The sequence below is a fragment of the Nansenia antarctica genome, assembly GCF_963989245.1.
Source record: "Nansenia antarctica genome assembly, chromosome: 17".
Taxonomy (NCBI): Eukaryota; Metazoa; Chordata; class Actinopteri; order Argentiniformes; family Microstomatidae; genus Nansenia; species Nansenia antarctica.
Genome location: NC_137687.1, coordinates 12451118 through 12476989, shown reverse-complemented (window position 1 = coordinate 12476989; position 25872 = coordinate 12451118). Strand labels below are relative to the sequence as shown.

General features: G+C 43.6%; 1 protein-coding gene across 2 annotated transcripts in view; it reads right to left on the bottom strand.

Moving 5' to 3' along the window:
- LOC308172700 (phospholipid-transporting ATPase ABCA1) overlaps positions 1–25872 on the bottom strand; it is a 172311-nt gene that overhangs the window by 3906 nt on the left and 142533 nt on the right. For both annotated transcript variants that reach the window (XM_080547635.1, XM_080547636.1), the window contains 6 exons: positions 23530–23592; positions 22015–22121; positions 18241–18382; positions 13274–13408; positions 10036–10139; positions 7324–7416 (listed from right to left, as the gene is read on the bottom strand). In XM_080547635.1, the coding sequence (XP_080403761.1) occupies positions 7324–7416; positions 10036–10139; positions 13274–13408; positions 18241–18382; positions 22015–22121; positions 23530–23592 (644 nt within the window). The remainder of the gene's footprint in view (positions 1–7323; positions 7417–10035; positions 10140–13273; positions 13409–18240; positions 18383–22014; positions 22122–23529; positions 23593–25872) is intronic.

The window sequence follows — 25872 nt, the reverse complement described above, 5'->3', positions numbered from 1 at the left end:
ACTGTGAGAGCACACGCATGCCTCCTATAGTACCCGGTGAGCCGTTGCCTGAAGGAATCCGTATCCATGTCTAATACTACCTGGGAAAAAAAACAGTTGCAAATTGTGTAAATGATCAATCTGGCCCGTGCAGAGGTGAGGGGTTATTGTTTAGAATGATTTCTTCAACACTCCTATTTTCAGAAGATCCCAAACTAATTAGGGAAGAATATGCAATGTAGCTTAATTAGTTGTTACGGGGGTTATTATGAGCCCGACATGAGATTTGTCTGACACTCATTAATTCCAGGTCTCTGAAGGTGTTAATTTCATAAACAAAAGCATTGTTCAAAAACACCTCAGCAAGTTAATTACTTGTGGCATATGAGCGATTGCTTGTTGAATCTATTCGTAGCCAATTTAATTTAATTAAGCAGTGCCAGTTTCTTTACGTTCCAATTCAGTTATATGAAAAAACTAATATTTTAAAACAAATGCACCAGCACATTGAAATGGTAAAACATTAAAAAAAACGGAAACTTATTGTCAACATTAAAATGCTTCCTCAAACGCTGGAACGGGGCTACTCAGCTGCCCACTAATTAAGATTCTACATCTTCCTGGGTTTTATGCTAAGTCTAGCGATCACGAAATAAGACACTTTGCCTTGTTATTTTGTCGTTAGCATTCTTATGACCCTTTGTTTTCTGCTTAATTAATCCCCTAATGTTATATTTACTCATGGAAATGTCCATTGTGGGTTGTAAGTGCTACATGCAGGGGAGGCATGGCACCCTTAACGGTAATTAGTGATATGGTGAGTGAATAAGCTGCAGGCTCCACATCCCAGGGGGCCATGGGAGGGTGAAGTGAAGCGTTATGGTGGTGAAGAGGGGAATGGGACTCCTGGGGTAGCCAAGTCTGCCAACGCCAGAATGGCTGCTTGAAATTAAAGCACCACAGTAAACAGTACACAGTCATCGCCTTGAATGATGATCAAGAATGAGGCCCTGTCACTGAAATAATACTACATGAGTTTCTACAGTGGGGAAAATCAGTATTAACATGGTGACTAACTACAAGAAGCTGACCGCTGTGCTTGCCAACAAGGGTTTCTCTCTCCACCAAATACTGAGTCATGTTTTGCTAGGGGGTGAAATACTTATTTTACTCAATAAAACACAAATATTTGCAAAAAAATCATATAATGTGATTTTTAGGGATTTCCCCCCCCAAAATCTGTCTCTCACTGTTAAAATGAACCTACCATTATAATTCTAGACTGTTTTGTAAGGGGGTATGAATGAATGAATGAATGAATGAATGGACTTTATTGTCATTGCTACAGTACAGGTACCAAACAACGAAATTTAGGAGGGGTGGCTCCCCTGGTGTTAGGAAAGAAAAAAAAAAAAAAAAACTTTTAGAAAAAGAATAAAATCACAAGAAGGTAAGGAGCTGGTTTACATAAATAAAGGCTATGTACACAATCCACTGTACTATACTGCACAGATAGTCAACTAGGGTTGTCATATTGCACAAATACAAGAGGCCTCGATTTAGCTACGGTAAGACAGGAAGTCTACTGGCTCTGAAAGGCGAGCCTTAGATCTGTGAGCTCAGCGAAAGATGAAAATATAATTAAAAATCCAATAATGGTTGCAAAAAAACGGTTTCAGGCATACATGGGTAATCACACGCTGCTGGTCAATGGTGGTAAAAAGATGAATTAGCTCTCTCATTCCCTCTCTTCTTCCTTTCTCACCCGATATGATGTGGCTAGAGGGAGTGTAGCGGATTTCATTTACACCCTCTTCTGCAACTCTTGTCATCTCACCGCTAAACAAGACCTGTCACTAGCTTCGTCTATTTCCATCAACAATCTGGCCCCCTCCTACCTTGCCGACCTCGTCCTCCTCCACACTCCCTCCCATTGCCTCAGGTTTGACGACCAAACCACCCTCAAGACCACCAGGACCAAGCTCCGGACCTGGGGTGATAGGGCCTTTTCAGCCGCAGCCCCGTCCCTCTGGAACGCCCTCCCCAACCACATCAGACAGGCCAACACCCTCCCAACATTTAAACAGGCCCTCAAAACCCACCTCTTCAAGCTCGCCTTCACCAGTTAACCCTCTCCCCCTCCCCTTCCCATTGTGTCCCCAGCACTACCTTAATTAGGCCCCTATACTTTTTGTTTTGTTTTGTTTGTTTCTTTTTATATTGCTACTCGATCTTTTCAGTTTTAAAGCGTCTTTGAGTGTCTAGAAAAGCGCTATATAAGTCTAGTGTATTATTATTATTATTATTTCAGATGTCTATCTGTTCTATCCCTATGGGCGAGAGCAGTCACAAGGCCTCCATGAGTGCTTTCATGAGAAAAAAAACAACACATCAAAACATGTCATAACTGTTCATAACGTCCAACTTTCCGCTGATGCCATACAGAATGGTCCATGATCGATGTTCCATTCCAGACTCCTGCAAGTGCAGCGCTGCCTCTGATTGTGTGGCTCTGCTTTCTGATTGTGCTGGCTCAATACCCTTCTCTCACTGCTCTGCTGGAGAGCCCGGCCCATGTAATCTAAAACGAATAACAGTATGTCCTCGAAAGGGGCCTGACAGAGGATACGAGTGCTGTGCATTTCCTCAGCGTGGTGGGAGTTGGGAAAAGGTCACACACACCAACAACGACCCCCATATTTGTGTCCAGAGGGGGAACGGGGCTAAGGGTCAAAGGTCGCTACGCGGCCTGGGCGGCCCACGCTTTGATCCAGCAGGTCGTCCTCCAGGTCGTATCCTGGGGAGGACTTCCTGCCCCAGGTCTACACCGCCACCACAGGCAATGGAGAAGCGGAGCATGGGCATGCTTTATTCAGGGCACACACACAAACACACACACACACACACACACGCACACGCACACATAGTACAAACACACACACACACACACATACACACACACATAGTACAAACACACACAAACACACACGCACACGCACACGCACACACACACACACACACGCACACGCACACGCACACACACACACATACACATACACATACACATACACATACACATACATACACACACACACACACATAGTACAAACACACACAAACACACACACACACACACATAGTACACACACACACACACACACACACACGTACACACATGCACACACACACGCACACACATGCACACACACGCACACACACACAGTTCCAAATGTATAGGGCACACAGCATATCATATACTGTACATACACACACATAATATGCTCACAGTTAGACAGCACAAATCATGCACACACACACATCACTGTCCACAGACATGTTTGTCAGTGTGTGACCATTATTAATAACAGTTACATTGCTGAGGCATTGTAAACTGTGACGGACATTATTTTCCCATCCATCAGAGACATTGACAGACACTTAGACGGTGGGCTACTTAGCAACAATGCACCTGAGTTAATCCAGCGAGAGTGAGAGTCAATTTATTAGACTTCTCAAAGCCAACTTGTGAAGATTGATCCAAACTTTTAGATGCTCTTGTAAAAAAAAACTCTTATACAGCGGTGCATTATCTTAATGCATTAAAGGCACTTTGCAGTGTTTTTTTTATTTCACTCCCTTCCCTTAAAGTAAGCAAGTAAAAAAAAAAAAAAAAACTTTGAGATGCAGCCGTCTTTAGTGTCTTGCTCGCTGCAAACCTTCAACTTCCAGACACATGAATGATGTCACTCATCAGAAAAAGTCCTGCGTCCTTTGTCTCTTGACAAGCTTATAGGGGCTTGGGAGCTATTTTATTGCCTTGCACTTTATTTCGGTTTACTTAACACACCTGGGAGCCTTCACATCCATGGCTCCTTCCATAGTAAAAGACTATTTACAGCCACTTATTCGTTTTCCCTTTTTTGCTGGGCTTTCATAAATTCCTATTGAATGATTGATTTTAAATGCACTGAGCCACCCCGTGTGTGTGTGTGTGTGTGTGTGTGTGTGTGTGAGGGAAAGACAAGCGGGGGGGAGAGGAGGGGGGGGGGGGGGTCCGTCCTTTAAAGACGAAACAATCATGAGCCCAGATAATGAAGGAGCCTCTTAAAATGGCGTCCATCCCCTCGGTGAGTGTCGAGAGGCGCTCTCTGTCTGTCTGATTTCAATGGTCTATTTTAGCTCATTTGCGGGTTGATTGATATAACCGGCCGGGGTTGTCGAAACGAGCCGACGGGCAGGCAGCTCAATGATAAAGACGGGTCGTTGTTATTCAGCGCTGACAAGTGCTTTGTCGGCAGGGGGTCCGAACACCACCTGAGAAAGAGGGAGCGGGAGGATGAATACATGAAGGTAATGTAGCGAAAGGTGTTGAACCGGAGGAGAGAAAGAGAAGAGGGGGCGATGATGGGAAGTAGCATGCGTTACACGTAAGCGATAGGGGCCAACACGTGAGGGGGGGCCACCCTGCGGTGCGATTCCACACTCATTCTCAGCAGAGAGAGAGAGAGAGAGAGAGAGAGAGAGAGAGAAAGAGAGAGAGAGAGAGACAGAGAGAGAGGGAGAGAGAGAGAGAGAGACAGAGAGAGAGCGAGAGAGAGACAGAGAGAGGGAGACAGAGAGAGAGAGACAGAGAGAGAGAGACAGAGAGAGAGAGAGACAGAGAGAGAGACAGAGAGAGAAAGGGATGGAAGGAGGCGAAGGGCGTAGGAGAGGAGGAAAGTAGCGCCGCTCGTGCTATACAGGTCAGCGACTACTGCCACGTGATAACAGCGCGCCACCTGCTTCTGCTTCAGTCGCACGCTTGATGGAACTTTTCCCATCTCCAAATCGGCAACAGCTCGGCTATTAGCGAGACGTTGGGTATGCCCCTCCCCTCGCCACATTGCCAGGGCGATTTGCATAAACAAGCTACCTAAAAGTAAAGCTGTGATTCCAGGTAAAATGTGGATGGATTATATATTCCGCAGGCTTCACGCAGCCTGACTTAACGACGGTATATCAGACGCTCGGCTACTCCTGTCCATGGTTGCCGTTCCCCAGCCCCTCTTTCGGGACACATTACGTGGGTGCGCGCGTGACAGTGGGAGAGGAGACAGTCCGTAATTGCCTTTTTTAGTCATTAACAGAGGGCCCACACCTTATGAAACATTAATTACACAACACCGCGGAAGAAGCGATAGGGAGGCTTAATTAGAAATGATTCATTGAGCGATAGCACTTACGGCAATTCCACGCAAATACCACACAAAAACAATTATTTTTTCTTTTTGTGTCTTTCTTATTTTTCTTTGCAAGTCTGTGAAGTGAGAAATGTGTCTGTCTGTACGGTAACAGACTGGTAACGCGATGGTAGCGTACCAGTTTACACATTCCGAGCCTGCCTCCCTCTAAGCTACTACTGCTGGCTCCAGTGTCTTTCATGAATTATTGACAGTGCCCCCACTCTCCCTGAGGACAGAAAGTAATTGACACAGAGGATCTGTCAATTACCCCAACATCTGGGAGGGACAGGTTAGCGCATCACACTCCTCTCTCACTCTTCCTCCTCTGTGATTTAACAGCCCCGGAGATGATTTGACATCAGCGCTCTTGATGGGAAATACCCTTGACATCGTTGCTCTCTCCAAGAGATCACACGTGGAACATTCTCCCCTCCCATGTATCCCACCGAGCCCCACACACCCCCCCAACTAGAAAAATGGATCGCTCCTCCCAAGACCCCCAGGTCGATTGAGCTTTCTACCAGCCCACGGGTCGTTGAAACCCTCCCCCCGCTCGTCCTCATCCTGTGTCCTCCTGGAAGATCACACAATAGTGCTGTAATAACGTCACCTACCTGTACCTAACCTAATGAATGGCCCCACCACCACTCTGGGGACTTGGGCAATACAAGGTTTGGTCTGAGAAAGGTCAGGGGAATATCAGAGAGCATACGTAAGTGCTGTAGTTAAGGTCAGGGGGAATTGGTGATAGAGGCCCGACAAAATGTATTAAGTGACATATGCGAAGGCTATTAGGGATGTAGAGTCGGAAAAAAAAAGATGTATAGTTATGAAGGGAAAAAGGTTGTGATATGGAATAGCTTAGATGCATAGAACCTGTGAACTAATAGTGAACTAATTCATCCCCAAATGTCAATAATGTGAATAGCAATAAACAGAAGTTGATGTTGGTTATACAGAAGATAAAGAATGCAATCTTTTTCCAACTCTTGTAAAAGCAATATATAAATTATCATAAAAACATGGACTACTGCAAATGTGCAATTTACATGTATGTGTTACATTACACATGTGTTACGTGTTACATTTTGACAACTACATTTTCAACTGCATTCCCAGTGTCAATGTAGCTAGCTACTTTAGCTGTACACTTACAATAACACACCAACAACAATGCACACAGCATTGCAAGACGAGTGCTGAGAGCTACAGCAATAAACAGTTTAACCTTAAAGCCCAACAACATGGATAGATAACCAGCCTAGCTACATGACCTTCACTCCAAGTTAACGTTGCATTGTGGCAGCATTGCAGAATGCAGTCTAGACACAGAGGTTGTGAACCACATTCGGTTCAACTTGGTTTCAATTCGACACGTTACCACGAACCGAGTGAAGAGATATTAAACAAAATGGAGAGAGTTGAGATAAGGCCAGAGGCCAGATAGCGACAATGTTTCTTTCCATGTCGGTATGTACGGTAGATAGCAACAGTAACTTTGTAAAAAAATAATAATCTTTCAATGTTTATTACAAACTGTTAACTGGTTTAGCTAGCTGTTGGTTAACCAAGTAGAAGAGGCATCTCAGCTAGTTGTCAAGTCAGTAAGGAATACATATGAACTTTCAATAGACCAAATACTGGTTGGAGGAGGCCTATAGTTTTATTTCATATCAACCAAATATCAAACCATATCACCAAATGATAGAACGGTGTTTGATTGACATGGGGATAGAAGTTGTGAGTGGCTAAGAGAGAGCTGCGCTCTTCAGCTGAAAATCCAATGTTTAATAAATGCATGCACTGACACTTTAGCAATACTTTTCACAGATGACAACATCGAATGCCAGACTTCAGCCAGCACAGAGTGCAATCAATAGATCAATAGTGATATAGATCAATAGATCAATAGTGTTTTTATATCACCAGTTTCACGTTATCAGCTTTTTTTCTATCTGGGATTGATGTATGCTGGTAGGTGCATGGTGCTAACAATAACTACATACATATGCCTTTGCTTTGGCTATAACCATACTAAATGACCATCATCGACAATTATATCTACAACATTGTACTTTTTTGATTTTTTTTTTTTTTTTTTTTTTATCATTTGATATCTCACCTGCTCTTGAGGTGCTGTATGCTACCCAGGCACTTGAACTGTCCGTTCACCATGATGGCCATGCGAGTGCAGAGTGCCTCACACTCCTCCATGCTGTTAAGAGAGGGAAAGAAAGAGAGATCTCACTGTACAGACGACATACTGGAGCACTGGGACCTACTTTGGAAGAGTATTGGCAATGTGAGTGCTTCCTGAAATGTCATGGGTAGTTCATGGTTGGTTAACACTATTCCCGAAGAGCTATAAGATGTGCAGGCTTTTTTCTCTCTCCATTCCTGCACATATCCCCAGTAGCCCCATTTCCACAGTGGGCTAAAGCAGTGCATCCCAAGGCCAATTGCTTTTTCCAGTCACTCCTGTGCTTCAGCAGTGCTTACTTCTGAGTCTATTCTGTGCTTAAAACATGGACTTGGTAGCCGCTTCTGGTTTAGAGTGAGGGTGGGAGTTTCTTATCATTTAAGTGCTTTAGTTGCCTATCAAAATCGAATTGATACAATTGAATTTTTTTTTTTTATTTTTTTTTTTACAATTCTCACAATGTGCTCGAAAAATTGCCGGAGGCTATTTGATTTATGTTTGTATTGCTAGTGTCTCCATATAGATCACCTTATGAACTGCAGAATGTAAACAAACTAGAGATCATACGACGGGGTGGGACTAGAAAGCCCAGCTGTGGAAAATCTATTTTAGCAACGGACTCAACCGCCTGTGTCAGTGTCAAGGTTGGTCATCAGATGCTGCTATGAACCGCGTTTAACACTACTTCCTGGATTCACTGCACCAATCACATCTCTCATAGGAATCCATTGGGAGGTCTGTAGTTAGTAGTGCATAGCTGTACTGTATATCAATGGTTAGGCAAGGTAAGACAAGTTTATTTGTATAGCACATTTCATACAACAGGGGCAATTCAAAGTGCTTTACATACATTATTTAAAAATACAGTAAGAGGAGCATAGTAATAAAATAAATTACAATGAATAAAAGCAAATATAAGAAGTAAATAGATAAAACATGTAATAAGACAATAGTTAATGGAAAAAATACATTGATAGAAGTGTTTGTGTTTAATCATACCTGCTGCAAAACATGAAGGTTTTTAGCTTAGATTTAAATATTTTAAGGGTTTGGGCCTGTTTGATTTCTTCAGGGAGTTTGTTCCAGGAGCATGCGGCAGCGTGACTGAAAGCTGCTTCACCGTGTTTTGTTTTTACTCTTCGAATGATTGGTGGTTGGTCGGGTGGTTAGTACTCGACTGGAACAAAAGTGTGCCCCCCTCTCAATTAGCAGGGCTGGCCAACCCATGATGTACGTCATTGGGACATAATATATGTTTGTGGTCAGATGTCCTCTGTATGCAGCTAAAGTACATTATTTAGTTATGTCAATATGAATGAAATACAATGTTTCCCCATGTTCTTCTCTGACCGGCTTCAAATCAAAACTGAAATCATGGCTGATAGATAACCGATCATGTGACCACTGACCACACGGAGCCAAAAATGTTTTCTTTCTTTTCTTTTCTTTTTTTTATGATGTCATATTTCATGTAATGTTTTCTTGAGTGTAACGTGTGATGTTTTTATTTCCTGTAGTTCTGTTTCATGTGATATTTTTATGTCCTGTAGTTCTGTTTTAAATTGTTGATAACATCTGAGGCCGCATTTCCCCTGTGGATTTACCTGCCCAGGGACTGCTGATGCATAGCTACGCAGCTAATTCAGCGACAATCAATGACTGTCCATTGTCCCTTTTAAATAAACAAATAAATAAAAATGTGGTTGAGCTATCTCAAGTTATCCTACGTTCACTGTGCTTCACACAACAGGAAGAGCTTTGTAGGAAACCATGACCACGCTCCAACTCTTTCCCTTTAAAAACAAACAAACAACAGAAACACAAAACACATGCCTCTGTTTGAAATGTGCCTTCCAATTTTTCATCCCCAGTTAAGGTTGAGGGAACAGGATGGTTGGTGGGCCCTGGTGATCATTTCTACACATCTCCTTTGACACCCCAGCCCAATGGACGACAAATAACGTAATTAGAGAGTGGAGGATAACATCTGTACATATTTGTTCCCCGCACTTCTGTATTTTTTGTTTCCTCAGCCATATTAGCTGCAGTGTGATTCATTTCTTGCTGAGGCGAAGCCTTTGCTGCTTTACTGAGGGATGGCACAATTAGGATTATGACAATGTAAAACCTGGTGAATTCAGTTCTCGACAAACAAAAGCACCTGGTTGTGATATGGAAGATTGGATGCAACTCAGCCATTACCGCTAAGACAACAAATGCCTTTTTGTTTTCTTTGAAAGGAGAAGATACAGGATAGGGATAAAGAATTCGAGACTAAACAGATTTCCACCTACTGCTGTTTGGAAAAATGTGAAATGAATAAAGATGAATGTCTATTACCGACTATGCCTGACTAATGACTGTTGCAGTTTGAGTTAAACTGCGAGTTGTTTTGGTAATTGCACCGTTATTGTATTTGATCCGATCATAGAACAACTAAAACATATTTTTTAATGGAGTTGAAATGGAGATCCGACTTCATTTCAACAGGGAGAATAATACAATTGTACATCTGCCTCTTCCGTCATCGTTTCAGCAGCCATCCGTTCATCTTCCATTTCAGTAATCGGATGAATCGTTCATGATAAAAAAACATATTTTTTTATTAGATGCATGACTAGTAAGATGAGTCACCTGTGTGAGGTCAGGATGACAGATCGTCCCTCTTTGATGACACTCAGGATGCAGTCCCACAGAAACCTCCGGGCTTTGGGGTCCATCCCTGTAGTCGGCTCATCCTACAGGCGTAGAACAACACAATGAAACCTCAGCGTTCTACGACAATTACATCCACAACAATTACAATTACAATTACAATTCAGACATTACTACCCCCCAGCACTGCGCCTCCGGAGACACCTGCTTTTCCCCTATACTATGCCTACTAAGACTTGTACTGCCCCCCTTGTACTGTCTCTCCAGTGTCTATAAAAAGCAAAAACAAAAAACAACTTTCATGACGACTGCCAGTGGCCCCAGGCCTGAGCTAGATTTATCTTCCTGCTAGAACTGGTGGATTGATGTTTCACTTGCCTAGTCAAATGTATCGATTGTAAGTCGCTTTGGAATATGGCGATATTTGTCAATAATAATGACAAAAATGTCAATGTAAATGTACATCCTGTACAGTATGTCATCCTGCCATGTCACATCAGTGTTTTCTACACCGCAGAGTCTCAGGGCAACTTCAACGGTCGATGGGCACACACCCCAAATGTAACTGAACAAAAGTAAAAAAATAAAAGATACATAAAATAAAATAAAGATGTTTATTATACATGAAAGTGTCAAATCCATATAGGTCCTTAACTTAGATATCACAAAAATATACTTTTGACACTATATTCCTTTTTTAGTTTGGAAGACCATACGTATATGAAAGCCATCTTATACTTCAATGGCTTCTGTTAGCAGTGACATTAAAGCAGAGTGAAGGAGCTTTGTATTTTCTTGAGAGCTGCTTGGAGAAAGGCTGAGGGCGTCGGGCACTTTCAGAGCTGACCAAAGGAAATCACAGAGGCCCAGACACACTCAAACACACACACACACACACACACACACACACACACACACACACATTTACAAGACACACATTCCTTGTATCCAGACTTGTGCAAGTGCTCAAACATACATTTACAAACAGACACGGACACACAGACAGGCACTGGATGCAATACGTGCACTTTCTCGCTCTCTCTCTCTCTCTCTCTCTCTCTCTCTCTCCTCAGGGTAGTCTGTCCATGCACGATTAGAAAGAGACAGAGACTCAGCCCCGTTGCCTGTGCTCCCTGCCTGCTCCCGCCCCGGCTCTTACACGACCAGCATCCCAGAGATCCCAGGGGGGGGATGCACATCGCCATGCCGACCGTGTCCCTGTGCAAAGCCAATGTAGCAGCGCCTTCAGGCTGCCAAGCGAGACTCTTGTGCTCCACCACACAACTGCTCACTGCTTACTCTCTCTAACATGACATTATCCCTCTGTCTCAGGGCACAGGGCAGGCCCACACCGACAGACAGCATGTAGAATATATACCACACAAGCATGTGCGAGTGTCAAAATAGGATATAGTTTATTACTGTGTCTCCTAAGATTTCTACTATCTCCTCCCATCTGGCACAGAGCAGAGAGGCATATCTTCAAAGAGGACCCTTCTTTTCAAACGGCTGACTAGTCAGAAGGACGTACTTGTAAGTGGTGATCTGTAGTAGTAAACAGACATCAGTTTAACTCCAAGGCACTTGTACTGTTTCTCCAGTGCCTAAAAACACGAAGAGGACCAGTGTCTTCTATCACTGAGACTGCCAGTGGCCCCCTGGCCTGAGTTAGATTACTCTTCCTGCTACGACTGGTGGATTGATGTTTCACTTGCTTAGTCTAATGTATCGATTGTAAGTCGCTTTGGAAAAAGGCGTCTGCTAAATGCCAAAAATGTAAATGTAAAATGTAGTTTATGTGTCGAAGTACTGTATGGACTATAATCTGCCTACACACAACAATACAGCTAGTGTGGGAATAGGAAGACATTCATGTGTTATTAAGTTGTCCCAAACTCAGTGCTTTCCATTCAGAATATGACCTTGATATAGTATGTGTATGTGCGTGTGTGTGTGTGTGCGTGTGTGTGTGTGTGTGTGTGTGTGTGTGTGTGCGTGTGTGTACAATCTAAAACAACCAGAAGAGGGACTGAGTGGCTCTTGCTGGTTTACTGACAGAACAAAACAATAGGGTTGACATGCTTCGTTTTGTGGAAAAGAGACGAGTGAAAGAGATAGAATATGGAGATGAATCTATATATTTTCACATGAATGCAAAGCAGGAATGAGTGCACTCAAACACAGCACACTCTAAAAGCAGAACAATTGCAACTAGCGTACATGTTATCCAAAGAACAGTCAGATATGCTGATCTCACTCCCACCACTGTCACACTTTCCTACACAGTGTTTGGCAACTGATGTAGCATGCCGTTACCTCTTGTCTATTGAACCTAATAATATAATCATACATCATGTAGCCTCCCATCCTGACCTGGCCCAGACTCCTGCTGTTGTGCTGGCTGACGTCCATCTCAATGACTCCAGTGTGTGTGTGTGTGTGTGTGTGTGTGTGTGTGTGTGTGTGTGTGTGTGTGTATTTTGAAGTCCAAGGTCTGGAGTAATAGTTAGGATTTTAGTATGGTGTAATCTTGAGCCCTCTGATGGACTGTTAAATACAGCCCTCTGATTGGCTGTAATATCGAGCCTTCTGATTGGCTGTTAAATAATGCATGGAACAGAATAAGGAACTGTGTCAAATACACATTCAATTCCGTTTCAATGCAATGAGCCCGTCCTCTGATTTCTACGTCCAAAATCCTCCCCTGATATACAGTTAATGTTATCTTTTCTATGTTGATGTTACTTTGTATTGAGATTGTTTCTGTGCCACAGTCAGTATGATGCCAATCCGCTGATTACATTTGATGTTTGTCTGTTTAATTGGTTGGAACTTCTATTGAAATCGGGAAATGTTATTCATGCATATCGCTACAATACAAGATTACAGTATATGGGATTGAAGGTCACTGCACATCTGTGAATGACCTGTATGTGTGCATGTGGATTTATATGTGTGTGCATGTGTATACTTGGATTTGTGTGTGTGTGTGTGTGTGTGTGTGTGCATGTGTGTGTGTGTGTGTGCTGTAAGACATGCAGACAAGCCTGCCTACATCCTACAATTGGTCCCATGTCGTTTTTTGCTTATAAAAAGAAAACATTCATTATATTCTTAATTGGCTAAAGCATCATGCACTGTCGTTCAAAGGTGCTAAAAAAAAAGAGCTTTAAATGTGAGAATGGTGTTCCACTGGTCTTTCAGCCAATCGTCTTACCAGGAAGACCACAGGCGGGCATCCAATCAAAGCCATGGCAGTGGAGAGCTTGCGTTTGTTCCCTCCGCTGTAGGTTCCCGCTGTCTTGTTGGAGTACTTCACCAAGCCTAGCTTCTGGATCCCCCACTCTGCCACCTAAATGAATAACAAACAGAAACACATACAAAGGTTCTGTGCTGTCAAGGTTTCTGGCGTTCGGGGACATCACCCTGGAAAGAGATGCCGGGCATGCATGACTGGCATCATCATAGCTCCTTTATTAAGGCCACTGTGGTGCATTGTGGGTTTCTAGGTCACACACCACAACCTAAATAACACTCGCTCATCAGGAATATGACCAGTATGCATTAACCCTGTGGTTCTCAGTCTCTGTCCTAAGGCATTGTACTCTTAACATATTCAGACTCTCGTTACAACCACCAAGGGCGTACATTTTTACAACCGTTGATCAATTACATTGACGTGTTTATCGACTAATGATGTGACCCGCCGACTCTCTCGTGGGTCTTCTTCTTGGAGCCAAAATTGCCACAGTGAAGCACGAAAACAGTGGACGCTACTGATCTGGGACCAGTGCTAACAGTGAGAAACTGGGTCCCTGCGCTCAGCGGAGCTGGTCTGAGATCAAAGCCTGGCCTCCGGTCTAAGGCTTGAGTCGAGGGGCCATGGGGCCATTGTTGCTGAGGGGCCATGCAGACACAGGGCTGGCCACACTACAGGGCTGGCCTCACTGCAGGGCATGGTGAATAATGTAAAGGCATTTACCCAGAGCCAGAGCTCTCCAACCAGCACCCTTATATATAATATATGTGACAGCAGCTGGTGAAAGCTGGTCAAGAAAAATATTGCAATGCAATGGATTCGGTGAGTAATCCCCACTAGTACCTAGTTAGTGTAGAGTGGTGGGGGTTACTCACCGAATCCATTGCACTGCAGTGTTTTGGCTTGACTAGCGAGCGAGGTATTCAATTAGAATTCAACAAGGTCCAGTTAGAGAACATTTCCTCAAGCAAAGGTTTTTCCACAAAAGCCTTTTTTATGTCGACCCAAAATCCAAGCAATTTAAGGGAACATTCATTAGCACATTGTTGGGCTGCTGGATAGATCATATTGGGCTCTTAGATTGTGTATATCTGTTCAGATTTGAGTGGATTTGAGTGGATATGTTCGTTCAAAAGATGTGTGTTTAGTCTCGTAGTGGCACTTCACAGTGCTGCTTTTACCATTTTTCTCAGTTGCTCAAACACATTTCATGAAACCTCCACCCATTTTCTCAAAACCTTAAACACAAATCCAAAAATTCAAACTACATTCACAAAACCCTAGACTTTTCTACCAAACTCAAAATATCACCTCAAAACCACTTATCCTGTGTTCGAACCCAGCATTGACTCCACAGTTATATCATCACAGGCCTGTTCCATTGCCTGCAATAAATTTGCCCTGGTGTAGGGCTGTCTGTCATCGACCTTCCACCGCCACGCAGAGAAAAACAACTCTATTGGATTCAGGAAGGGGCTGAAAGGTGGAAGGAAAACCATTATGAAGCGCTGGTTGTATCAGGATGGCACGGTGAAAGCTCTGAACCTATGACATCTGCTTGCTGATGCAGCTGCTCACGCGCAGCCATAATATCCTGTAGACCACCCAGAAATGTAAGGAGATGTTCAGTGTTATATGGCCCCAGGTTTGCATGACCGTGGAGAACCCCCCAGTTACTTATGGCTGCACAAAGAGTGACATTGCCACCACGCTGGCCAGGGACTTCCACAACGGCACGTTGACCAATTGTGTTCCTGCCTCTCGGCCTCCTTTTTGCCAGATTGAACCCTGCTTCATCTATGGAAATGTATTCATGGGGCCTTTCAATGGAATCCAGGTCAAACACTCTCTATAAAAATATATTAAAAGTAGTTTATTACAGTAAGTGCGGAATTACAGAAAGACAGACTTCTGCAATAGTGCATTTACAGTATATGCACTCCAGAAATTATAATCCCTTTTATATATATATATATTATAATAGTGAAAATACCACCGCTCATCCATGATCAGACTTTGCTGAGGTGCTGGTACTGAAGTATGTGTCGAAATGACACATATCAGATTCGTATCTGATTGAGGCCGGCTTGATATTCAGGCCTGAATCGGATCTGAGAATATCAGAGTCAATGTGCTTTTTTACTGCTTACACCTACATGTTACATATCCGATCTGTGCCACATGAGAAAAAACGTGAGTAAAAAAATCTGAATCGTGTCACTTCGACCTGTGGTGTAAAGCCGGCCTTGGATCTTTGGCTCTTGCAGAGTTGCGATCAAAGGGTACTCTGTACACTTCGTCTTCAATCACTCTCTGCTTTCACAGAGTCGGATTTCACAGAGTCGGGTGGCATTATTTTGAAGGACCGTGTCAACAATGAGTGCTTCTTGTTGTTGGGAGAAAATTGCAGTGCTGCCACCCCCTTTTGGTCGTCTTTCAATTCTACAAAGGGGAATGCACTTACAAATGTCAAATGTACGAATGTCCTGATGATGCTGGCCACAGAGAATCTGCTCAAATTGGGTTGGACACTTTGTCTTGCTTCCCTCATTGTCATCCCATGAACAACAACATTTAATCAGTAATGGTTGTTCCTGGTCTTCCTCAGCCTCTCATGTCAACAATGAGTGCTTCTTGTTGTTGGGAGAAAAGTGCAGTCCTTCCACCCCCATTTGGTCGTCTTTCAATTCTACAAAGGGGAATATGCACTTACAAACTCTGAGGGCCCTATTATGCACTTCATAAGTCTTAAGCAATAAGACGAGGCGGTAGATCTAAACGTAAGACGTGGAGGCGTGGTCAAGGCCACTTTGCTATTATGCGTGCGGTAGTGGGCGCCTAAAACCCGGCGCTAAGCAAAGAAATTAGTCATGGGTGTGTTTTGGGCGTCTTCTCAATCAACCCAATCAGCGTGCCAGGTGCCATTCCCTTTAAGAACCGGCTGCGTTGAGTCATTAGCGCTATGCTATTATGGAAGTCCTAAGAAGGAGGTCAGCGCGCTTCTCTGCCTCTCCCTTCTGAAATAAAGCATTTATACTGTGACCGTAATTGACGTCTTGCCGTGGAGCCACGTGCGTGTTCATGTGTGCCCACATGCATGCGCAAACCGCGGAGGCGCGCTCGTGTTTCAAAACGTGCATGAAGTCTAAACTTAAGAACTTTTCAAACCACTTCTTAGCGCTAGGAGCAAAGTCAGATCGCATAATAGCAGGGGCGCCTAGTGCACTTCATTAACATATGAACACTCCCACAATGAGTAATATATGCACGGGAGTATTACGTCTTATGTGTGGGCGCCTATCGACACCGGCATAATAGCAGTAGCGCGTATGAAGCGCATAATAAGGGTGGCGGTAGGTCTTAACCTGGCGGTGCGTCTTAATTAAGACTTAAGACGGCAAGTTAAGAAGTGCATAATAGGGCCCTGAATGTCCTGATGATGCTGGCCACAGTGAATCTGCTCAAATTGGGTTGGATACTTTGTCCTGCTTCCCTCATTGTCATCCCATGAACAACAACATGGTCTACAATAGTTGCGCGGATTTCATCAGTAATGATTGTTCTTGGACTTCCTCGGCCTCTTCCTCCTCCTCCACCACCTCTCACACGAACTCTTCCTCCTCTGCCTCTCTGTATGTTTCCGTCCATTGTAGACGGATGCACATGTGCCACCTGTGCGCTCTGAACTGACTGTTATCCTGCCCAATTGGTCTGATCACATCATTAGAAATAATGTGTGTTAAATGTATATTTTGTGTGTAACATGACAACTGTGTTGGAGTTGTGTTCACATTCTGCTGCCAAGTGTATCACAGTGTGAAAATGTGTTTAGTGACTGAGAATGTGTTTAAGATTTGGCAAGAAAGAGCGGATGAGTTTTGCAAAATTGTGTCTAAGTACCTGAACAGTGTTTAAGGTTTGGCCAAAAGAGTGTTTGATTCGACAAATGAGTTTAGGCCACTGAGAATTTGGTTCAGAGGTTTAGTGTTTTAGCAACTGAGAAAAACTGTCCCAAGGGAAGAATGAATGTCTGTCTGTCCATTAAGTTCTGTTTTCGCTGTCTACCTTTTTTGTTTGGGAGCACGCCAGGACTTTTCTCTAACTTATTTCTCTGCGTCGTCTCTCGTCTCGTCATCCCCTGTGTGTGTATCTCTCATCTCACTGACTCCAGCCAACAACGCTTAGCAGAATGCACAGATTCCATTGGCTGAGTAGCGCCGCTAAACCAGCACCCTAAAGACTAGAACATCTGTGCAGATTAAGATAGGAATGCGCCGTCAAAATGTAATCATTCTCAATCATTTATCGGTTATAGGTCTGGGTCCGGATAGGACGGTGTCTATTAGTGACCTCTGATCTAGGCCTATGAGTATGCACTCTTGTACAATTAAGAAGGGTATTGTATAGCCAGAAACATCCTAAATATAATAAGTTATTCTTCCTCGCCAGCTTTGAATAATAACTTTTAAAAAACAGTTAATTTTCGAATCGAATGGTGCTGAATATTATGAGAACGTTGGAGTAACCAGGTTCGATGTAAAAATAGTAATAATGCGACACATTCTAATGCTTAGGTCCTCATGTCGGGATCCGATGTAACGATCCGACTTTTCTTTCGAAAAATGTGAATACATTTCCGCGTTGTTGAAAATCAATGACACATCGCTAGTCAACTAACACAGGTTGTTTTTGTGAGCCTGCTAACAATGTAAAGTAGTGTTATAGTTAACTAGGTAGCAGCGGGGATTACTCACTCAATCCATTTCGTTGCAGTATTTTGGCTTGACTAGCGACTAGTTTGTGTTGTGATTCTCAGCGACGTAGAAACGTAGTTCCGTGTATCAAAAGAAAAGTCGGAACATTTTGATTGGTTGCCGACATGCGGACCAAAATGATCATGACTGTGTCACAACTGTCAACGTTACCATGGTTACTTCCTCCTCCGGCACTCCTCGCAGCCTGGCGTAGAACTCCAGATGCTCCCGGCCCGTCAGGAGGTCGTTGATGGCGTCAAACTGAGGGCAGTAGCCCATGTTCTGGTGGACATCCCTCATCTCTGTCCTTATGCTGTGACAAACATCACGGGAACATTTTTCAGACACATACAAGTTCAAATTGTTAGCCTCATAGCATAATTGCCTAAGTCATCCTTCATTTGTTGTCAGCCGAACCATCTTTGTATGTAGTGCCGAAAATGCCGATGTCAAAGAGATGACTTGGGCAGATAGTGATGGTGGAATGTAACAAGCATTCTGATAGGCTGATGGCATAGTAGGCAATAATGCACAGTGAATCAGCAGTGTTAGGAGAGTAGAGTTAGGCAGATATCTCAATTTGGTCAAAATATGACTGGCAATTATGCTATGAGGCTAATGAAATAATGTTTATGATGAGTTCTATTAGTTTACATCACCATTTTTACACAATTGTACTATATGTTTCTCCAATGCTTATATCAACTAACTGAGAGGGTTCACTCTAGCAAAACCACTCTCAAAACATTATATACAGTACATGGTAAAACACAAGCTTCAAAGAGAGAACGTTGAAAGACACAATATTAATTTAAATGGAGGTCACAGAATAAAGTTCTATTTTGTTGTTTGTTTTCTAGTTCATTGTAAAAAAAAACTCTCATGAAATGTTGATCCACTGCAACCAATGCATCACAGCTTGAGAAGAAAAAGACAGAGACTTTGTTTTTTTGAACCAGAGTGAGAAAAAATACACAAGTTAATTTTACATTATGTACACTTGGTCCCTGGTGACTTTAAAAGAAAAAAGGAAAAAGAAAATCCTATTTTTGGGCATATGCATTTGCTTCACACCATGGGGCCTATCTTTGTATGTCATCTCCAGTCAGAAGGTAGGGGGAAAGCTTAACTCGCATATCGAAAAAATGCTTCCCGCTGTCTATAGAGGGTTCAGTTAATCTGCCGACAATGTGTTTGCTCCAGCTGTAGCATGACAATTTGTTGGGTAAAAAAAAAAGTAATCACAGCTGGATGGACGTATTTGTAATAGCAAAGAGAGTAAGTAGGAAAGAGAGGGCATTGTTAGCATAACACCAAGCAGAAGTTAGCCTACTAAATGCAAAACATTGTGGGCAGTGCCGCAGTCTTATTCTGGTAGTGGGGACATTTGAAAGATTGGTTAACTGTGGAACTATAGAAGGATAGAGTAGCTGGGTAGTTGAAGGGAAGTGAGATAGTAGAGGGTAGGATAGCCAGATAGATGAAAGAAGATATAGATATAGATAGAGGGAAGGATGGATGGATGGTGGTTTTATTGGGGTAGAACTGGTTGCCAAGAGAATGCATTGCTGTCTGTATTTTAAGGATGAGTACTGTGGGTGTCGTGAGAGTTCCATGACAGTTGCAACAACAAAGGAGCTGACAAAATGTTGGCCTAAATCAACATTACACCATGTTAACCGAATGACAGTTTTGGGTTTTACGAAGTGCATTCCCTGTACTTCACGGACTACAACTTGCCTCTACTTAAGCAACGGACTGCACCTGCGTTAGTGGTTCTGGTGCCACCAATCAGATGTCGATAGTAATTCATGACGGTTAAACATTTCCTGGCTTCATTGCGACAATCATATCTCAATCATATCTCTCATAGGACTCCAGGGGGCAGTGGCGGACTCAGGCTGTTTGAAGGGCAGGGGCGAAAAGAAAAAAAGGGCACCTACTGCACAACATGGGACCCCATCAGTGCACATGGTCAAGTTTAGACCATTGGAAGGGCAGCCAATAGGGCACATCCTCTAATTTTGCCACTCAAAAGGGCACTTTAGTGCGACGTTTTTCAACTGTGGGGGCACATGGTCAAATTTAGACCATTGGAGGGGCACCAATAGGGCACATCCTCTCATTTTCGTCACTCAAAAGGGCATTTTTGCCAATCAAAAGGGCACTTAAGCTAGACGTTTTTCAACCGTGGGGGCACCAGGAGGGGCGGTGTGTGACAAGAAGAATTTCTCCCCTCCCCTCCCAGGCTTAGGCCTATCTCACAAAATGGAATTCACTAAATAAAGATATATTATGCTTGATTATGATTTATTAAGCTTAATATTACTTTGCTTGCTACATCAGCATGAGTCCTGATTTGTAAACCGTTTTCCAATTTTGAATTAGGGTGCATCAGCAATTCTCTTGTCACGCAAGTGACAGCAGTCCCATCTGGTGAATCCAGTAGAAGCTGTATACTCATCAGAACTGAAGTGAAGCAGCCAAACAGACACATATCCAGCAATCAGTAGGCCTACTGGCACTAACGTCGCGAACGAAGCTAGCTAGCAAGCCAGGTCAGTGGTTAGCTTCCGTTGCCGTGTCAATCATAATCAGGCCACCCACTTCCGAACTAGCGACAAACCTGCATCCCTAACTACAGTGGTCGGTTTCGGAACTATGTATCTATGTGGAGGGCAGAAACCAATACAATCTCTCATGAAAAGCATGATTATGCATTCATGGGAAAAAAAACATACATGTAACAAGGGTAGACGCAATAAGCCATGGCTTCAGCCTACACCTTTTTGGTCCTGGTGTTATACATAGTGACTGGGTACATTTTTTATATCTATATTGTGAATTGTATAGGGGACCAAAATAAACATTCTCAATCAATCAATCAATCAATCAATCAAAAGCAGCTCCAGGACCAATGCTTATTGTCAGAATTGTTACTGTCGGTGTACAACTGTTGTATAAAAGCAATAGCACACTTAAGGCTGTGCTATATCATCCTATATGGTGGTTTGAGCATGGCTGAGCAGGTCGTTGGCACTCAGCTGTGCCTTTGATCACAGTTGTTCTCAAACCACGATATGACACCCCCTCTCATGCTTTGAGATTTGGGGGAAAACAAACATCCTTATTTGTGAAATTATACTTTTTCTATGTCATGCTCAAAGCATCATTATCTCATCCTCCATATATACCTATGCAATGAGTTGAAAACAGAGGGCGGGTGTATTTCTGTCGTTTTTTGTTTTGTTTATCATTCCCTGAAGGTCCAAAGAGATTGTCTTTGATCTCCGGCAGCATCGTTAATCGACTTAAGCGTCTCTGTGTTTAGGTTCTTTATGTTGAGATCCGTCTCTTTGTTCAACATAAAGTCAATTACCAGTTTTACAAATGAATAACTATGGCAACAAATGACAAGAAGCGTGCGTCGACCGATTGCCTCGTATTGTTTCCATAGAGATAGAACACTCCATCTTGATCTGAGAGGAAGATATTCTTTTTCTAAAAATACGAAGAAACATCGGCTTACATTTGAGAGGCTGAAAGTGCCCTTTAAGTTTATACAAGGCTTCCATTCATCTGTGTGTGTAAGAGAGAGAGAGAGTCGGGAGGGAGGGAGAGGATTTGCCAAGGAATTAAATATACAGGAGAGAAAATGTAGGAGACGGAGAGGAGACATGAAGAGAGAATAAAGAATGTACGAGACGTCATTTTTAAAAAAGTGGCATAAGAGAAACACAGGTCGAAAAGGGTCGAAAAGAACGTGTGCGAGAGAGAGACTGTGAGCGAATCAAAAGAGAGCTAAGATAATGCTGAGAAACAGAAAGTCAGAAATAGAGAAGAAGGCAAATGCAAAATTCCCTTAGCTAAATCCCCATATGAGCCATCTTGGGTGGGTAATTATGATGAGTGGGTAAGCGTGCTAAACAACTGGTGGCTCATCACCTGTATCCATTTAGGAAGGCCTCTCCGCCGGAGACCGCGATATCCCCCGTCAGCATCTTAAAGGTGGTTGTTTTTCCCGCCCCGTTAATTCCCAGTAGGCCGAAGCACTAGATAACACAACAGAGAATACTCATTAGAAGAAAAACATTGGACTAGGTTTCTATGTACAGAACAACATGCTATGAACAAAATAGAAAAATGATAAATTGACAAACATCGATGCATACCCTCACCCACTCCTTCGGTCAGAAGAGACAACAACCAGGTATGCATGAACGTTAAGAAAAATCTACATTCATACGCACGCACGCACTCACACACTCACGCACTCACGCACTCACACACACACACACTCACACACTCACACACACACACACACACACACACACACACACACACACTCACACACACACACACACACACACACACACACACAAAAAGTGCCTTATTCCAAAGTGCTTTACAGTGGCCTCTCATTCACACACACACACACACACACACACACACACACACAGACAGACAGACAGACAGACAGACACACACACACACACACACACACACACACACACAGACAGACACACAGACACACACGCACAACACAGCATTCCCTCCGACTGTGTAAACCACTGATCACAACAAACATTGGCCCTTTTTTTCCCTCTAACAGAACTGATCTCTCCTCAAGGGCACCCAGCAGGAAGGTGCACAAAGAGGCTTATGGTCAGGGTACCTACCCAAGGAGGCTCGCTTCAAATACAGATTTGATTTCTGTCATTTATTGATCCATTCTTGTTTGCAGCACGGTTTGCGAACACGTGGCAGAAAGGCTAAGCTGGATGTAAATAATGGATGAAACACATCCGCAGCGCTCTGACTCACATTATTCCATTGGCATTTACATTTAATTTTGGGTGAACAGGGCAGAGAGAATGCAGAGAGAATACAAAACCCATTGTTCAAATGTGCATCAATGGTTGAGATCCCATACTGGAGTTGTAAGGGTGGGAGTGAGAGAGAGTGAGAGAGAGAGAGAGGGTGTGGGGGGGGGGTAGTGGTGGTCTAGTGGATAGTGAGTTGGACTTGGGATCGGAAGGTTGTGAGTTCAAATCCCGCCTGAAGCCACACCACTACTAGTGTGCCCTTGGGTAAGGCACTTAGCCCTCAGTTACTCCAGGGGGAATGTCCCTGTAATTCGTAATTGTAAGTCGCTTTGGATAAAAGCGTCTGCTAAATGGCAAAATTAATTAAAATTATTAGAGAGAGAGAGAGAGAGAGAGAGAGAGAGAGTTACTAGTTCTACTAATACTTCAAAACCCACTGTTCCCATGGTATCAGCTTATTTGTGCCACTTATATATGGCGCGCATGTGTGTATGTGTGCATGTTTGTGTGAGCATAACAATGCCTTAATGCCTTTCCAGCTGCGACGCTTGCAGGAAAAGTGCCTTACAAACAAAGGTTAATATTATTATTATCTTTTATTTCTGTGAGTGTGATCCAGCTGTGGCTGGCTTACCTCTGCAGCAGGGACACCCACACACACCCTGTCCACAGCAGGAGTCTTCTTCCGTGGGTAAACCTGCAGGGAACAGGGGGTGGAAAGAGGGAGGGAGAGATACGGAGGGATGAGTTGAGAAATGATGGAGGGAAGTAAGATGGGATGACCTAAAGAGAAACAGCACAGTAAATGGACTGATTTATATAGCGCCTTATTCCAACGTGCTTTACAGTGGCCTCTCATCCACACACCAATGGCGGCAAGCTACCATGCAAGGCGCCGGCCCGCTCATTGGGAGCAATTTGGGGTTCAGTGTCTTTGCCACACAAGGACACAACTTGACATGTGGGCAGCCGGGGTTCAAACCGTCGACCTTGTGATCATTAGACGCCGGCTCTACCTCCTGAGCCACAGCCTGCCCCATAGCCGGAGATGAGTAGTAGGACGTGAGGACAGGATGGAAGATAGGGGGCGCCAGGGAGCAAGGGATGGGGATGAAGATAAAAAGAGAAAAGTTCTCTCACTGGACACAACCACAAGGATGTTACAAAAATGTCATCTCAGGCGGTCTAATGCGACTACCCGACTACTGTATCGCAGAGTACGCCTGTTTACACTGCTGAGTGTACCTGGTTTGGTTTCTGAATATGTACAAAGTGTACGAAAACATTTGTAGAAGCACTAAGCACACGCTACAGGCATATCCGACAGTATGGGGATACCGACTCGGGTATCTCATTAGCAGTTAACATGGAGAGTAACAGTATTTTGTATTCAGTGTTTGTGTCAGGCTCCTGCCAAAACGTTGTAGAAAAGTGCAGATGAGATGTGGATGGGGTTTCATAGCTTCTGTCTGCTACCACCTCTTCATCCTATTTCCATATCCTCCCCTCTGACCCATCTTACCATTCTACATTTGCATTTTGGACAGTTTTCCCCCCCCCCGTTCCGAGCAAATACCAGCCACATAAGAGTGTTGGCTGCAAACTAATCAACTCCAACAAATCAGCTTCTATAGTCTGTCTGGACCATCTGTGGTGTTACAAGTAGGGGTAAAAAAATAAAAAAAAGGTTTAGTAGAAGGCGATAGGGAGAAGGTTTTTTCTTCTATCAGTGGCCCCGGGCCCGAGCTAGATTACTCCTCCTGCAACGAATGGTGGATTGCTGATTCACATGCTTAGTATTCAAATGTATTGATTGTAAGTCGCTTTGGAATAAGGCGTCTGCTAAATGCCAAAAATGTAAATGTAAATGGGTAAACAAACGCACACTTAGAACAAAAATGGTTGGGGGAGGGGAGACATAACCGGAGCGATTGTCTACAAAATGAAACACTTAGCACAGAGCAATATTTTCTTCACAAGATCAGGATAAAGGAATCAACCCGACTTGAATGATTGTCTGTTGTAAAAAGCCAGACAAGGTGTCAGGTGCGACCATTTTAGATCTCATCTTCTCTACCACTCGGGGGCAAGGACACAGGGGACAGTAGATTCATGGATAACTGTCGGCTGTGTTTCTACCTCAAACATCTTCCCAACATCCAAATGGGTTTGAACAATTCCTAGCTCTGAGCCACAAGGCACCTAACAATACACTGTCATTACATCATTAGGGACAATAATTGTGTGTTTGCGAGGGAGGAGGGGGGTAGACGTTATTGCCTGGGGTTGATTATGCCTGGGGTAAGGTTGGAGTGGACTTCAGAAATACATTCTCTCACACACACGCACGCACACACACACACACACACGCACACACGCACACATGCACGCGCGCGCATGCACACATGCATGCACACACGCACGCACACACGCACGCACATGCACACACACACACACACACGCACACACGCACACACACACACACACACACACACACACACACTTTTGAAGCCTGTGAGCAAGTTCATCCTTGATGTCTTATTCATCATAAGTCAACGCACCATGGTACATGTATTGTACAGCATGTTTCTTTATACATCTCCGTTCATGTGCGTCTGTGTCGCTACACTACTACAGAAATAGAGAGGAGAAAAGTCCAAACAAGAGAAAGCTAATTAATAATTTTCAAAGGGCATAATAGCTGCTGCATGGAGGTGTGGCAGTTAATCATATGAGACAGCTGAGAGGATACATGCCGCTTATGGACCACACAGGGCACCGGGGTTTACATAACCATGCATGTCTTCAGCCCAACAGCTGGAGTCATGGACGAGGGGGGGGTCGTTTCTAGAACCGTGCGTAGGACCGCGTGAAAAGGTTGCGGACATACGAAAGCCAGAACGTTGCCAAAGTAGAAATGGAAAATTGCAGAAGTAATAAGACGTATGTAAGGAAGCAGTGTGTGTGTGTGTGTGTG